The 15,336-nt window shown below is 40.4% G+C and overlaps 1 protein-coding gene across 1 annotated transcript; it reads right to left on the reverse strand.

The window, feature by feature from the left end:
- Window positions 1–582: 582 nt before the first annotated feature.
- On the reverse strand, window positions 583–14,351 carry ifngr1l (interferon gamma receptor 1-like). The gene is made up of 7 exons (XM_083922801.1): window positions 14,126–14,351; window positions 6,358–6,478; window positions 5,672–5,856; window positions 4,694–4,893; window positions 4,254–4,416; window positions 3,308–3,423; window positions 583–3,175 (listed from the first exon to the last, which is right to left on the reverse strand). Exons 1-7 carry the CDS (start codon window positions 14,193–14,195, stop codon window positions 2,834–2,836), a joined length of 1,197 nt encoding a protein of 398 aa, XP_083778927.1. The 5' UTR covers window positions 14,196–14,351; the 3' UTR covers window positions 583–2,833.
- Window positions 14,352–15,336: the final 985 nt, after the last annotated feature.

The following is a 15,336-nucleotide window of genomic DNA, read 5'->3' on the forward strand; positions in this document are numbered from 1 at the left end:
ACCTTTGTATAACTGATGATTTTAAATAACAGCCAGTTTAAATGAACACAGTTTGAACACGAGGGTCGGTGTTGGTGTTTTGTGCTCGAGGCTGTGGGAGCATATCGAACTAAACTTCTGTATTACCAGAAACCCTGAGCTCTTCTACCTGCAAACCAGATGCCAAGAATCATTTGAGGATACACACCTAATAGTGAAGTCTGTTATCAGCTGTTACTGGAAACAAAAAAAGGTCTCGCTACTCCCACACAACACACACAAAAGAGGAAGGAAACCTCATTAACACACGTCTGCAAACACACAAAAGAGGTCTCCCTTGTCACTCAAACGGCTGGTTTCAGAGGAAGGAACTATGTTTGCTGCTCAAATGTCATGAAACATGTGGCATAGGTTTAAATAGTATTTGCAATGACTCAGCTGTAACTTGGCTGCTTCACTTTACTCTGAAATACCAACTTCCCTCCCTTAATGAGGACATAGATGTACAACATCCTATCATAACATCCCCACTTGTTTCTAACTACATCCTTCTTTAGAACAGGATACAAACACAAGAAGTCTGAGAAATGATTCGATCATGATGTTTATTGACATGATGTAATGCTTAGGAAAATGCAGAGTTAATAAACAAACAGACACAGTAGTTTGCAGACGGAAAATAATGCATTATGTGGACAGAGGCACAGAGACGATCAGAAAAAGGAATGTCCACATTCAAACATCGTCACACCCAGACAATCACTCCGGCTGGAAGTTAGATCCGTCCTTTTCCTATTGGAAATAAGTGGACTCCAATTGTTTGCTCAAATAAAAATACTATTTTTCCCATTTCATCAGCACTTAAAAATAATTTAAAAAAAAAATACTGTTGGTGCACTTCAGCCAGACTCTCCATTCATATACTCTGAGGATATCTCTCATCAACTTAACATCTGTATGTTTTAAGTAATTTAATGTGCCAACAGACAACTTTTCTGTTTTAACTCATCATTTTTGTAAGCAAGTGTTGATTGCACAATGTAATGGCTATAGATTAAAGACAGCACCAGCGTTTGGATCGGTTCTCTATGAGTCTCACTTCCACTGTCCGCCATCAGCTCTGAACTCCCGGCAACATGGCGTCTCGCTTTGTGCCACAGAGTAAGAGCGAAGCGTTTGAGCCGTGCCTGTTCTTATGAAGGCAATGAAACAACACCGAGGCTTTGTAGTCTGAACCAAGATGGCAAACCTTTTTTCCTTCTATTTTGTTACAGCGTCACTACTTCGTTCTTATCTTTCACAATAAAAGCCCTTAACATTACACCGCATCGCTGCTTACCAAAGAGCATTTTGTTAAGAGACAAATTAACAAAACAGCTTATGGACGGTGCAACAACCGAACTCTAATGATACCAGCAAAAGAAAAACAGCCCCATGGACGGAGGGAGACTGATTTAAAAAAAAATGTTTTAAAAAAGTTCTTTCAACTTAGCTAGTAAGTAACAAAACCTCCCTTCGTATTATTCCTGCCGGGTTTGACTTTTTACTCTGCCTTTATCAGCTAACAAGTATCGATCCAGTGACTGGATAGGCAGCCTGACAAGCTCCATCTACTTGTTCATATGAAAATCGACGACGGAAAATATGAAATCTGAAGGACTTGATCAACTTTACCCCGCCCAGATATTCCCTTTCACTAAGAAACGTGTCACATTATGGATGTCCCAGTAGTTTACGTGGTAGAGCGGGGGCCCTATATACTAAGGCAGTGTCATCGCCACAGCGGCCTGGGCTCAACTCCAACCCGTGGCACTTTGCGGTTCGTCATCCCCTTTCACTCTCTCTCCCCTATTTCCTCTCAATCATCAGCTGTACTAAGACATAAAGGCATAAAACCCCAAACAAATAATATCTTTAAACAAAACATGTCACATTAGAGCAGGTTAATGCTGCTCTTTAAGGTGCTAACAAGCTTCATGAAAAACTAAAGGGTTTGATTCTCATCCAAAACACACAAGTGCAAATAAGCGACAGGAAATTCACTTTTCCACAGTGAAAACAGTATTGTGAATTGTCAGCACAGTAACTGGTATAGTAATTCCTGCATGCAACAGATTGAAACAGATACTGTATGATAAGTGGATGTTTATGAAACAGTATGTAAACATTACTATTGATTAATATGTCGACACTCGTTACAGGAGGGGGCACAGTTATGTTCCTTTGAGTCCTTGGACTCTGTCATTTAAAATGATGCATAAGCGGATGGAAGAAGAGTTGTTTCCATTTAATAATGCTGGAGCGGAGAAGTGCAACAGTCTGGGCGAGAGGTTGTGGGCGGCAGTTTCTAGATTTGCTGCAGAGAAAAAGGCTTTCATGCACTTACTGTTCTTCTAAACAGTAGTAACATCAACAACTCATGCTGAAAGTGACCACAAACCCTTTCTAAGGATTCAAAATAGATAGTGGTGAGCGGAGGAGAACGCTCCCAATGAGAGGCTAGATACGAACACCCTGTGAGTCAGACACTGCTAACTTTCTGGTGATTGATGCGATTTGGCATTTTCTTTGAGCTGTTTTAGACATGACGTATAAATGTTAATACAAAGAAAAATGTAACTGATGTCGAGGTGCACTAACAAGAGGAATGTTCCTGATTCTCCTTTCACTTGGCACCAAGGCGGTCTGACAAGGAAATCATATAAACCAAAGCACCTGAAGTTTGTAACCACAACTTGAGATTTTCATAGCTTTCAATGTTAACAACAGGTGGTTGCAGGATTGCAGGAGTGCCTCGTTTGACCTAATGTCAAGTATTCAATGTACTACATTGTTCAGTGTACAAGGTCCACCTTCAGCCACGGTAGCCCTCGGCCAGTTCATCTGGTGCCAGCTCGACCAACACCTGACGTTTCTCATAACCAGAAGAGACCTCCTCGTCTTGCTCCATGTTCCTGCCGGACATGTACCCAAGTCCTTCATCGTTTCCTACCTCCATGTCATCAGACACACCTTCATCCTCAGCCGACACCCCGATGGGCAGACGGAAGACGACCTCAGTAGAGGAAGTAACAGGTGGGACATCATTTTCTTCTGTTTGCAGTAGAAGGGAAGGTGAGGTAGGCTCCACTACTGGCACACAGAGCGTCTCCTGAACCGCTCCCGTGCTCCACTGCTTCAGTTTACCTGTGATCATCTTTAAAGACACAAAGAGGCTTTGTTAGATTACTGTTGAATTTAAAAAAATATTTATTCTTCTAGCATATTCAAACCACATAATTTCCATATGAATGACACAATAGAACCAGGGTTGATGGGACGAACATACCATAGATCTTGGTAAAGAAGTTGAGGGAGTGGTATTTTTTCGGTACACCAAGAAGACGACAAAGGCAACTGCACTCAGGGCCAACAGGCTGCCCACCACGCAGATGTGGACGAAATCTAGATAAAACAGAAGCATGGCTCAATACAAACTCTGTGGGATGAAACGTGTCCAGCTGCTGATGATCGAACCATCTTCCTGGGCAGTTACTAGATGACAGTGTTTACAATCACCTCCTTAAATATGTGCACTTTCCTTGAAGCTTAAAGTTTAATAAAAAGATCATTTTTTCTTTGTGGATGTGGGGGATGAAGGAGTTTTCTTTTTCTTTATCTACTTCCTGGGTGGTTAGCAGAAACATCTCTGTGTCGGAGATCCCACTAGAGAAGCAACTGCCAATCTCCAGCAGAAACCTTAAATCTTGGTGGATACTAAGGAGCGCTGTGGTTTTCTGTTATAACAGTGTTTATATTCATTCATTCATCTTCAACTGCTTATCCCGGGGTCGGAGTCGCAGGGGGGCTGGAGCCAATCCCAGCTGACATCGGGCATGAGGCGGGGTCCACCCTGGACAGGACGCCAGTCTATCGCAGGGCACACAGAGACGAACAGAGACAGACAACCATTCACACCTACGGGCAATTCTTAGAGTCATCAATTAACCTAACACATGCATGTTTTTGGACTGTGGGAGGAAACCGGAGAACCCGGAGAAAACCCAGGGGATGCGAACCTTGAACTTTCTTGCTGTGAGGCGACAGTGCTGACCACTACACACTGTGTTTAGATTAGAGGAAAAATATGTGCCTTAGATAATAGGTTTTGCTTGATTTTGAACAATCATCAGGTTATAAATCCGGTTTCGGCATGGTAAAGCATGACTACATGACTGCATCTGAACAATCTTGCCTGAATAAAAAAATAAAAAATATATAAAATGTTACTCAACAGCTTGACTCTTCCTCTAATGGCAGGACGCAGTACTCTCGTGTGACTGGAACTGACATCTTCTCCAGTTCTCCGTTGAACTTCAGACAATGTTTCTTCTGTGCAGCATCCACTGAAAGCTTTTCCTCGCACACAGTGTCCACACAGTGAGAAGTTTGGTGTCGCTGCACGCACACACACACACACAACAAACAGTAAGGCTGATACACAAATCGCACCCATATAATGGTAAGCACTTACAATACTACTACTACTACTAATAATAATAATAAAAAACAACATCTGGTGCTTCGCTAAACCAACTTTTATTATTTGACTATGTAATAAATTAATGAAGAAAGTCACAAGTCTACAGTTTATTTCCTCTGCGGTTTTTGTTTCATCAATATCTTGACAAACTTTAGAAGGTAGGAGAAGATGGTAAACTGTGTGCAGTCTGACCTGGTTGATGATCACAACATCGTAACGAAATATAGGCAGCTGTGGGTTGTTCTGTTCATCGTGGCTTTTTTTCCTCCTCGGTTTTGTATTTTGACTGCTGGGCATCTTAGGGTGGTACAGCAGCCAGGGATGCTCAAAGCGGAGCAGGACAGTGCCATCCCATTGGGCAGTAAGGTTAACCGATGGGAAGTCCACAAAACCTGAAAAAGCAACATGAAAGTGGCTTGATCCTAATCTCAAATTCATGTTAGAGACTTAAGGTGCATTTCACTATGGTCCAATACTCAGAAAGAGGCCGGTCTATCTCGCGGAAACGCCCCTAATTTGAATGTGAGTCACCCGAGCGGCTGTTTTTTTGGACCTGTGGGAGAGCAGGGCCAAAAACGGCTGCTCAAACCCCTGAGAGAAGCCTGGTTGCTGATTGGATGTAGCTCTCAGCGGGATGTGACGTGTGGTAGTATAGACGCCACAACAACACGCTGAAGTAGAGTAGATGCTTTTATCCTGTGGTGTAGTAGAACGCAGCGCAGAAGATTATCTGTGCATCTTTGCATGGGCTTGCAGACCAGTTGGATTCAGACCTGTGGTCCTTCGCTGCATGCTCCCTCTATCTCCCTCTTCCCCTGCCCCATTTACACACAAACGCATACACACCTACTGCAAACAGGGTGCAAGCCTGCCTGTCAACAAACACTTTTACAGCACCAATTTTTAAGGTGGAGTGTTTTCTTTCATGTTACATGTACATAAGTTGACGTTTGTGACTAACACGAGCCACCTTAAATCAAACTACAACTATTCTGTATTTCTCTTGAGGAAGAACAGCGCCTCGAGACATCGCCAGGTTGAAGTTTTAATATTTCAAATACTTTGGCTTATGACGAAATAAACAAACGCTATTCCCGTCATTCTCAGCTGTACTGTGTTTTAGCTCCAATTAGAAAACATCACTCATCGAATACTGACATGGATACTCACATTTTTGACCCTCTGGAGAGTCCTTGAAATAGCTGAAAATGAGTCCATCTTCAGGGGCGGGCTCAGACTCATTCTGTCCAATCACAGCAGTGACGGTAAGATAGTAGGTATTACGTGGATCAGAGAGAAATGACACGTTAGCTTGTAGTTGAGCTGGTGGTTCCACCCAAAGCTCACCAGGAGCACTGGAGAAACAAACAAACAAGAGAGGCGTTGTCAAGAGAAAATGAGAAAATATTCAAATATTCAAAGTAGTTTTAGATACATGAAAAATAGCTATAATGCTGGTTTACATATAAGTACAGAGAAATGAAAGAGATGAGAATAGAGAGAATAGGAGAAAGACAAGAAAACGATTTGTACATGAAGACAATCTAAGTTGTAAAATTGTGATAAGTCTATAAAACCTTCATTTAAATGTATTTATGTTTATAAAAAATTCAAGCCTTAATCAAACATGTGTGTCCGTCCATTCACCCTTCAGTTTTTAAGATAGACGTATTTCACAATTGCTTTCCAGCAGAGCGCTGTTGGACACTGCTTCTTTATACAACAAAGTCGTTATTTTCAGGCGAGAATAACTTATAAATTATCTGGATGCACAGATCGTCTTCAACATGATAGACGCAGACAAGAAAACACAGGGTTTTTTTAAGCATGTAATGCGTACAATGGGAAACACAAACCCATTTATATCTGAGCCGTAATTAACTCTGAATCGAAGCCCCGGCGAGAGTTGGCCGTAATCCCACTTCAGAATGTTGTGCAGATTGCGGCAGTGCAGGCTCACGTTGGTCGGCGGCTCCACTGTGGAAACAAAAGACACGAAACGTCAGACCGCAGCTTTATGAGAGTGAACGTCTTCAAACCCCAAAGCAAGAACATGAAATTAATATCAGACGACTTGATTGTCATCAGGGTTCCTACAGAGTTAAAATCAAGCACTTCTGAAGCATTTCAAGGTACAATATCAAGGTTTTCCAGCGCCTTACAGCGACAATTGCACATTTATATACAGCTCAAACAGTATACTGGCTATTGCACTTCATCACATTAAATTAAATGTTGTGCAAAAAACAACCAACGTTATGTGTGTGACAGCTTTCAACAGAAGGGACAAATGAAAGAAAAAACTTTAATGTTTGTAAACAGACTTGCCATTAGGCTGCAACGATGAGTCAATTCAGTGCTCAACAGAAAAGCAACTATTTTGCTTTTAATTGTCAGTTAATCATCATCGTCAATTTCCATGCAGAAATGTCAGAAAGTGCTGTTTTTAGACTCAAATATGGAGATTTCATAGATATCGTATTAAACTGAATATCTTTGGGTTTAAGACATTTAATGACCTCATCACATTTTTCTCTAATTCAAACTATTAAAAAAATGGTATTTTATTTAGTAATGAAAAAACTCCTTGGTCAGACCTTGACACATCGACTGAAAGTGTCTTAAAGTATTTCAAGCAACAGTAAGAACCGTGCGTTATGCTGTACAGTACGGGGGAGCTCCCTTCCTCTCTCTTTGGTAGTAGCAGCGAACTATTGCCCGGAAATAACGACAACAATTCCCCCTTTGTTCAGAGGAGCTTTCGTAAACATTAAGGTGCATTTAGACTCTCAGCTCAACCCCCACAATGCCTTTCTTCTCCATGAGTCTGTAAAAGTCAGGGAGGCTGGGTGTTTTCAAACCGCCCACAAGGGAGTGCTGCATGCAAACGTGAACACAACATGGTTGACCTCTCTCTTAGTGGGTCTCCCTGTTCTTCCACACAGATGTAGAAGCCTATAAAATCTAAAATGCAGCTCCCAGTCAAATAACAGGAAATATTTTTGGCAGATTTGTTTATTTCATATTTGTAGAAGTTCAGCTTCACTCGATGCACAGGGATGAACTTGATGCAGTGTCTCCTCTGACACTGAGACAGCGAGAAAAAGACGCTTCCCAACAGCCCACACATCCTTCCTCAAAGCAGCAAAAGCAGAGCACAAAAAAAACAGAGTGCTTTCCCTTTAACCCCCCTTGTTAGCTGATCCTCTCTCCAGTGCGGAGACTGACTTTAATTTGATTTCAGCACCATTACAAGAGCAAATGATTTTGGTAGTGGCAGATGAGCAAAGTCCAGGATGTTTACGCAGACCTAACGCATGAGCTCCTGTTACAGGCAGCAGACACGCTTCAGAGCATTGTATTGTTATTATACCAACACCACAAAAATACACAGACATGAGGTTGAAAAAACAAGTCTCAATACTTATCATGAATATCATGATTTTCAAAATGATAAAGTACCTGCATGTGAAAGGATCGAAGCTATAGAAAATGCAAGACTGCTGAAATAACATGGGGAAGAAAATAAACAGTTTTTTCTGCATGAATCCTCCAAATCTCTCCCATGTCTTTCAACAAAGGAGATAATCACAATAAAACAAAAAAATAACTGGCATTTTTTCTTTAAGCGTATTTAGGAAAAGAACAAAAGAGAAGCAAAGGAAAGAAGAGACAAAGATTAGGGTCAAAATAACGTAATGTTTGGGATTTTTAATGTGTGAAGACTGACACACATTAAAGGCATTTTAAACTTTAATAAAGAAGACGATAAAGTCTTCGATAAAGCTTATTGGACGACATACTGAACGCGACTTAAAATAACCATGAGTCGCCTCTGTTTAAAGATTAAAAAAAGAGCACATTTCAGTCTCATTTCCTGTGTGAATGAACATTTATGTGCATGCGTGTGACAACATACGCCCACACAAACACGGAGAGGCTCAAACACAAACCGAGACGTGTGAAAAAGAAATCTCAGATGGAAGCACACGTACTGTAAAAGAAGTGATAACCGCAGCAGTAAAGTCGATCGTTGAGGGCGTTTGCCACAAGGTAGCGTGAGACATCCCCCACCGCCACCACCACCACACGTGTAACCTTTTCATTTCACAATTTTCACTTCTGTTTTCACTTCTTGCAATTTGACAGACTGTGAAAATTCAAAAGGTCTCGTGTACTGACGGGGGAAAAGAAAGCACTTTGAACTTCAAGTAACATAATAATAAAATAGGTTTGACCATTTCAATCCCATCTGAGCAAAAACAAAAAAAACCACAGGAGAAAAGCTTTACCGGCTTAATGATTTACAGCAAGGGCCTATACACAATCCCATTGCATTCTGCACAGACTTTATGTACATTCATTCATTCAGTCATTCATCTTCAACCACTTGTCCCTGTCGGGGTCGCGGTGGGGGCTCTGGCCGATCCCAGCTGACATCGGGCGCGAGGCGGGGTACACCCTGGACAGGACGCCAGTCATTCACAGGGCACATAGAGACGAACAGAGACAGACAACCATTCACACCTACGGGTGATTTTAGACTCATCAGTTAACCTAAAAGAGAGAAAACCCACGCAGACACTGGGAGAACATGCAAACTCCACACAGAAGGCCCCCAGCCGGGATTCAACCAGGAACCCTCTCGCTGTGAGGCGACAGTGCTGACCACCACACCACCGTGTCGCCCACTTAATGTACAGTAAAACAATATTCAAACTGGCAGTTTTTATCCTAAGTTGACCCAAATGATTTACTAAACACTTTGCATGTTTATGAGTTTATATGAGTAAAGCGGATTGTTAGTGTAGATAACAGATAAGAGAAGCAACAGTAGCCGACAGCGCTGAAAAAAGTTTGCATACAAAGCAAAAAGCTCTTTGAGAGGCAGGAAGAGAGAGCAGATAACATCAGGCTTCAAAAGGAGGTCACTGGGGATGTACAGCGTAACGCACCAATAACATGCTGCACATGCTACAAAACACTTTCAACAGGAGTTCACGACAGATATTTGCACAGAAAGTAAGAAGAGCAATGTGCACACAATAATTATATGCAGTAAAATGAGGAACTTGTAGCATGCAAGCACAATAAGCTTCTACTTTGTTTTTATTCATCGTCTGCTTTTTGTACATTTGATATTTTCATACTATTGCATATTTTTGTACTTTTCATGGTTGTTACTCTGAGCGACTGCGCCTGTGACAGTGAAGCTCTCATTGCTCTCATACTTGCAGTCAGAATGAGAATCCAGTTAACCGCAGCCACCCACACCTACGTCGATAGGTTTCACAGGGGGAGAGAAGAGGAAGAAAATAAAGGAGATGGACGGGGAGATAAAGACACGGACGCAAACTGCACAAAGCACAAATGCAGCATAGTCCTATGAAGTTTGACCACATCAAGAAACTGTTTAAACATGAAAGGCAAAGTAAAAACTGAAATGCATCAACTATTTAACTTCACAGAACAGTGAGCTACGCGCCCCACATACAGAGGTGTTTCTCGTCGCTGCAGCGTCTCAGCCAAATGAAATGTGTGAGCCCTTGACCCTTTTCCCTGCAGACAGTTGGACTTGTAGCCTGAAAAGCACAAGTGTAACTAAAGTCAATAATGGCTGCGTTCTCTTTAGGTGTAAACATTAGACTGGTTGGGCTCATGATGGCACTGGGCTGTGAATACAGATTTGACAAGCGACACTGCTCAGATTTGAATGCAGTGATTAGTTGTTAGATTATTGATACCCCTCTTGTCTTGGGTAATAAACCGAAAGCTGATAAATAAAGCGCTGGGTATTGTTTGAAATGTATCGATACTAGTCTACACTTTCCTGATTACCCAACTCTACAACACACAAACATGTTTTTCATTTAACAGACAAAGCCAAAGTTCTCAAATGAACTTTGCATAAATAAAATTAGTCTAAAACAGATTACATTTAAATTTAAACACCAGGAACTCTGACAGAGAGAGCACGACAATACCATGAATATAACCAGAGTGTAATTGACAGTAGAGCTGCAACCAACAGTTATTTTATTAGTCAGACGATTATTTTCCCTATTATTATTTTGTCTAGAAAACGCACAAATAACAACAATAAAAATACCCACCATCAAAAGCCCAAGCTGACATTAAAATGTTAATTTAAATCATAAAAAAGAAAAAAAGAGACAAGTAGCAGTTTTACTTGGAAAAAAAATAGCATCGATCATCATAAAAGCAGCCATTTAATTGATAAGTCAATTGCCCAATCATTTCCGCTCTACTTGACCATTTTTGCTCTGTACTACACACTTTAGTACAGCTGTTTTCTACCCAGCCGGAGTTAAACTTCTTGATGTGGAGCTGGTAAACTGATAACTGCTCTGTCGCTCTGTCATTGTCCTCGCTCTTCTGCTAAACATCTCTGCACTGTGGTGAACTGTTAGGTGACACGGGACACTCTAATAGCATAAATGAAAGCAAACTCACAGGCAAGGTGTGTCTCTACTCGGAAAGCCCCACTCAAAGTTATCCTTTTATACACGGGTGACTCATCACGATTGTGTACAGGTCTTCAGGGGAAGACAATCAAATATCTCCATCTATGATCTTCACCACGCAGCATGATTCACATGTCAAGACTCTACACAAAACAATGGGAAGCTGCACCAATCCACTCGTGTTTTCAGACAAACTGACAAAACTCTTCGCTGTATACACACACACACACACCTAGACCTTGTGAAAGCCACAGTCAGTTGCAAGCTCACCATGTACCAGCGGTGCACAGGTATGCCCACAAGACCCCGCTCTGACCGACATAACACAGGATACAGTAACACCTTCACCACAAAACCCACACAGCATAATGTCTCTGAATGACAGCGTGCTGATGAGTTCTCACTTTTGTAAAGTGTGTAGTTTCCAACTCCTCACATGTAGCTCCACCGCTGCGCTCAAAATATGCAAGAAGACGTAGCATGTGGTTGCATCTAGTGTCCCGGGCCAGTATTTAAAATGTCTGAGAGCAGGAAATCATTCTTAACTGGTCCAAAATTTGTGTGACACATTTTGGTCATACAAGGATTTTGAGTTGTAGCAGTTCATGTTTCTTTATACAAGGAAATCACTCCTACCTCGGCCCAACTGCAGAGATGTCCTAACCTGCCTTAAGACCTCAACTTCATTACAACAATTTACAGTCTAAATGGCATATTTGTAAATATCAATGAGTTTTAACTTATTTTATCGTCATATTTTGCAAGTTATGGGCCAATACACATAAAATCACACATTTCAAGTGGTGCTATTTTGTGCATTTCACATTTTACCACTGTTACATACATTCTATGTAATAATAATAACAATAATAATAACAATAATAATAATAGATCCTACTCTGAGGTGGGTCCCATGTTAACTTGGTATTGTGATTCCTCGGAGTGATTCTGAGATTTGATCATGATTAGGGTTGTCACGATAACAAAATCTTACAATACCAGCATGAAATAACATAATAATAATATAATAACACAGCAAACAAAAACAAAAAAGTCTATAGCACACAAAATAGGGTCATTTTTCCCCCAATTTTTAATTGACAACCTGACACAGTGCTGGTTCAGAAGACGTCACAACAAACACCGTTAATATTCTCCTCTATTCTTGCTGATGCATTTAAGCATCCCAAAGACTCCGGCGGATTGATGCAATTTTGGCTTGATGCCTCTTCAAATGATGAATGTGTATGCTCCAAAACTGGTCATTAGAGTGATCTCCATCAGCTCTGGCCATAATTACAGCCATTAGTACACTGGCCTGTCCTGTCTGAGAGGAGAGAGCTGTCTGAAGTCGAAAAAGCTAATTTGGTAAGAGAATAAGAAGCAATCCATGAGGGACATCAACGGCCTAAGTTTCAAATCATGTTTTGGACATTTATCCCCCTGGAAGATTTGTCGCCCAGCTCGTTCCTCTTTTCAGGGTCATTTCAGTGTTCTTACACGTCAAACAAAGCAAAAAACAATAATTAAAGAACTGCACGCCAATTTCCTCATTATCTAATAATAAAAGAGCGTGTGCAGGTGCAACAGAGTTCACAATATTCCAGTTTATGTCCATTTCCCAAGAAAGACTGCATGCATCTACGACTTCTGCAGGGATTTCATTCCTGTATGTGGGATTAGGTCGGTTTGCGTCTTATTACTTTAAAAAAAAAAAAGAAACTAAATGCACAACTTTGCAGAAATGCATTGCATGAATAAAGATGCTTGGGTAATATTGAAAAGTACAAAGAGGAAGAAGAAAACCCCCAAACAAACAGAAAGCATCCTCTTACAAGCGTTTTCTTCACACAACAAAATGGTGTTTGGACGGTTCTGAGTCGTGTGTTTTTGGGGTAAAATGTTTACAAAATGGAAAATATACTCCAGCTATGATGTGATCTGGTCCTCCACCTTTATTAGATTTTACATTTTGACTCAGCTGATAAAAGTATAGTCATGGACTATCTATAACTGCACCGTTTGCACATTTATAATTATTTACAGTTACACTTTTTTATTTGCACTTGTATTTATTTGTCACATTCTGCCTTGTAGAAGTGTTTTGTTTCATTTCCATCTTTTTTTCTTTAAACTCAGATTTTATATTAATGCACATTGCACAGGGAAACCTGTTTCTTTACTGTGCATACGACAATAAACACTTTGAATCTTGAGTCTTAACTTTTATACTTGCTTGCATGCTCGGACACCTTCATTTTACCTTACAGTTAGTTCTGGGGGGACACTTATTCAGGCGACTTCATGTCAAACATATATAAAAAAGAGTTTCTAACAAGAGAAACACTAAACCAGTTAACTTAGAAAAAGAATCAGCCCGTATGTTGATTAAATGTATTTAGCACCACTGCTGTGAAATGCACCCCCTGGTATTATAGTAGATATTCTGGATCAGAAGGCTGTTGTTTCCACCTAAAGGAGTAGCTTATATACAGGTAACCACATTAAAAACACACACTTTTGAACCTATAGATTGTAAGAAAAGCTGGGATTATATTCAGGAAACGCTAAGTCAAATACATTCAACTTGATCAATAGATCCATTGAATTCATTTTGTAATTCTGGCTGCTGTATATTTCCACAGAACATACAAAAATGTGTTGTTTTATGTTTGCTATTATCCAAGTTTGTGATTTTAAACTCTTTAAAATAGTTTAAAGACTGTGAGTAACCAATGTTCTGGCCGTTGTGGGTTAGCTGTATATAAACTACTCCTATAGGTGGAAACAACAGCCTTCTGATCCAGAATATCACCTATAATGTGAGGGGGTGCATTTCACGGCAGGGGTGCTGAATACGGCACAACACCGGGAAAGATCCCCACTCCCTGACAGCAGGCGGGGCGCTGTGAGCCATGTGCCCCTGTGAGGCCAGGGTCCCTGCAACATCTCACCTATTTAAACAAAACAGCCGTGGAAATGCCCCATACAACCCGACATTCACACTGAATTTTCACTTCACGAGACGAGTCACACATTCTCATTAACTCGGCTTTGCATACGGTTAAATCAGACAAAGTATTACGGTTAAATAAAAGATTTAAGTGAGCTAAGCGCTAAGGTGGAAACGTGAACTTACCGTGGCCCGCTACAACTTGACAGCAGCAGCAGAGGAGGAGGAAAACGGGAGGAAATGCAGCCAAATACATACTCAGCTGTCAGGCAAATGTTTCCTTTCTTTGTATCAAATGTTTTTAACCAAATGGAGACACTAACTAGTCTAACATTTCATTAGGAAAGCTGCAGAGAAACAACAAAAGGCTGAGCAACAACACGACTCCCAAAAACCAGCTGCGTTAATCCAAGAGCTTCCTTCCTTCAATGCTGCGTTCGCCAACCTCGTAAATATAAACATCCGAATACTTCAGATGGCAATTTTGCTTTTGTTTCATTTGAATGTTACATTAATAGCATTCAACAGCACAATAAAGACAAATCTGTGCATTAGTGCGTTAGTTGATATACCTACATCCGTGAGATAAAGCCTAAAAATAGCTTTATCTCTCTGAAGGAGGGGAAAATAAATAACAATACCTCAATATCATGGGCCGAAAAACAAACAAACATTTGACAACATCCAAACTACACACGACACCGTTTTTGCGGTAATACTGTCAATACATCTATTCTAATAATCTAATCTGATCTTAAATCATACTGTGCGTTTCAAGTCGCCCGACAGCACTTGAACGCACCATGATTGGCTAACGTTTGGGTCACGTTACCGGGAAATAACCAAATTTCCCCGAGTCCTTATTTATTTATTTTTAGTAAGGGCCGGCCCTTTATTGGCTGTCAGCAAATACGTGTTAACTTTACCGATAGATTAATTATTTAAAATATTTTCTACGCATTTATAAACATGTGTTTGACTTTAACTTAAAGAAATGTTTTTGTCTTTATTTCTTAGACTCAGACTTCTCTTTATTGATCCTTTGGGATGAACTCATGCAAGGAAATTGAGTTTCCAGCAGCTTACGAAAACACAAGGGAGGTATAAAAAAATACAGTATAAGATAACCAATAAACTCTTAGAGCTAGATACATACAGAAAGTATTTAAAAAAAAAACAATAAACAGTAAACAATAAACTCTTAGAGCTAGATACATACAGACAGTAAACAATAAACTCTTAGAGCTAGATACATACAGACAGTAAACAATAAACTCTTAGAGCTAGATACATACAGACAGTAAACAATAAACTCTTAGAGCTAGATACATACAGACAGTAAACAATATACTCTTAGAGCTAGATACATACAGACAGTAAACAATATACTCTTAGAG

The sequence above is a fragment of the Echiichthys vipera genome, assembly GCF_963691815.1.
Source record: "Echiichthys vipera genome assembly, chromosome: 11".
Classification (NCBI taxonomy): domain Eukaryota; kingdom Metazoa; phylum Chordata; class Actinopteri; order Perciformes; family Trachinidae; genus Echiichthys; species Echiichthys vipera.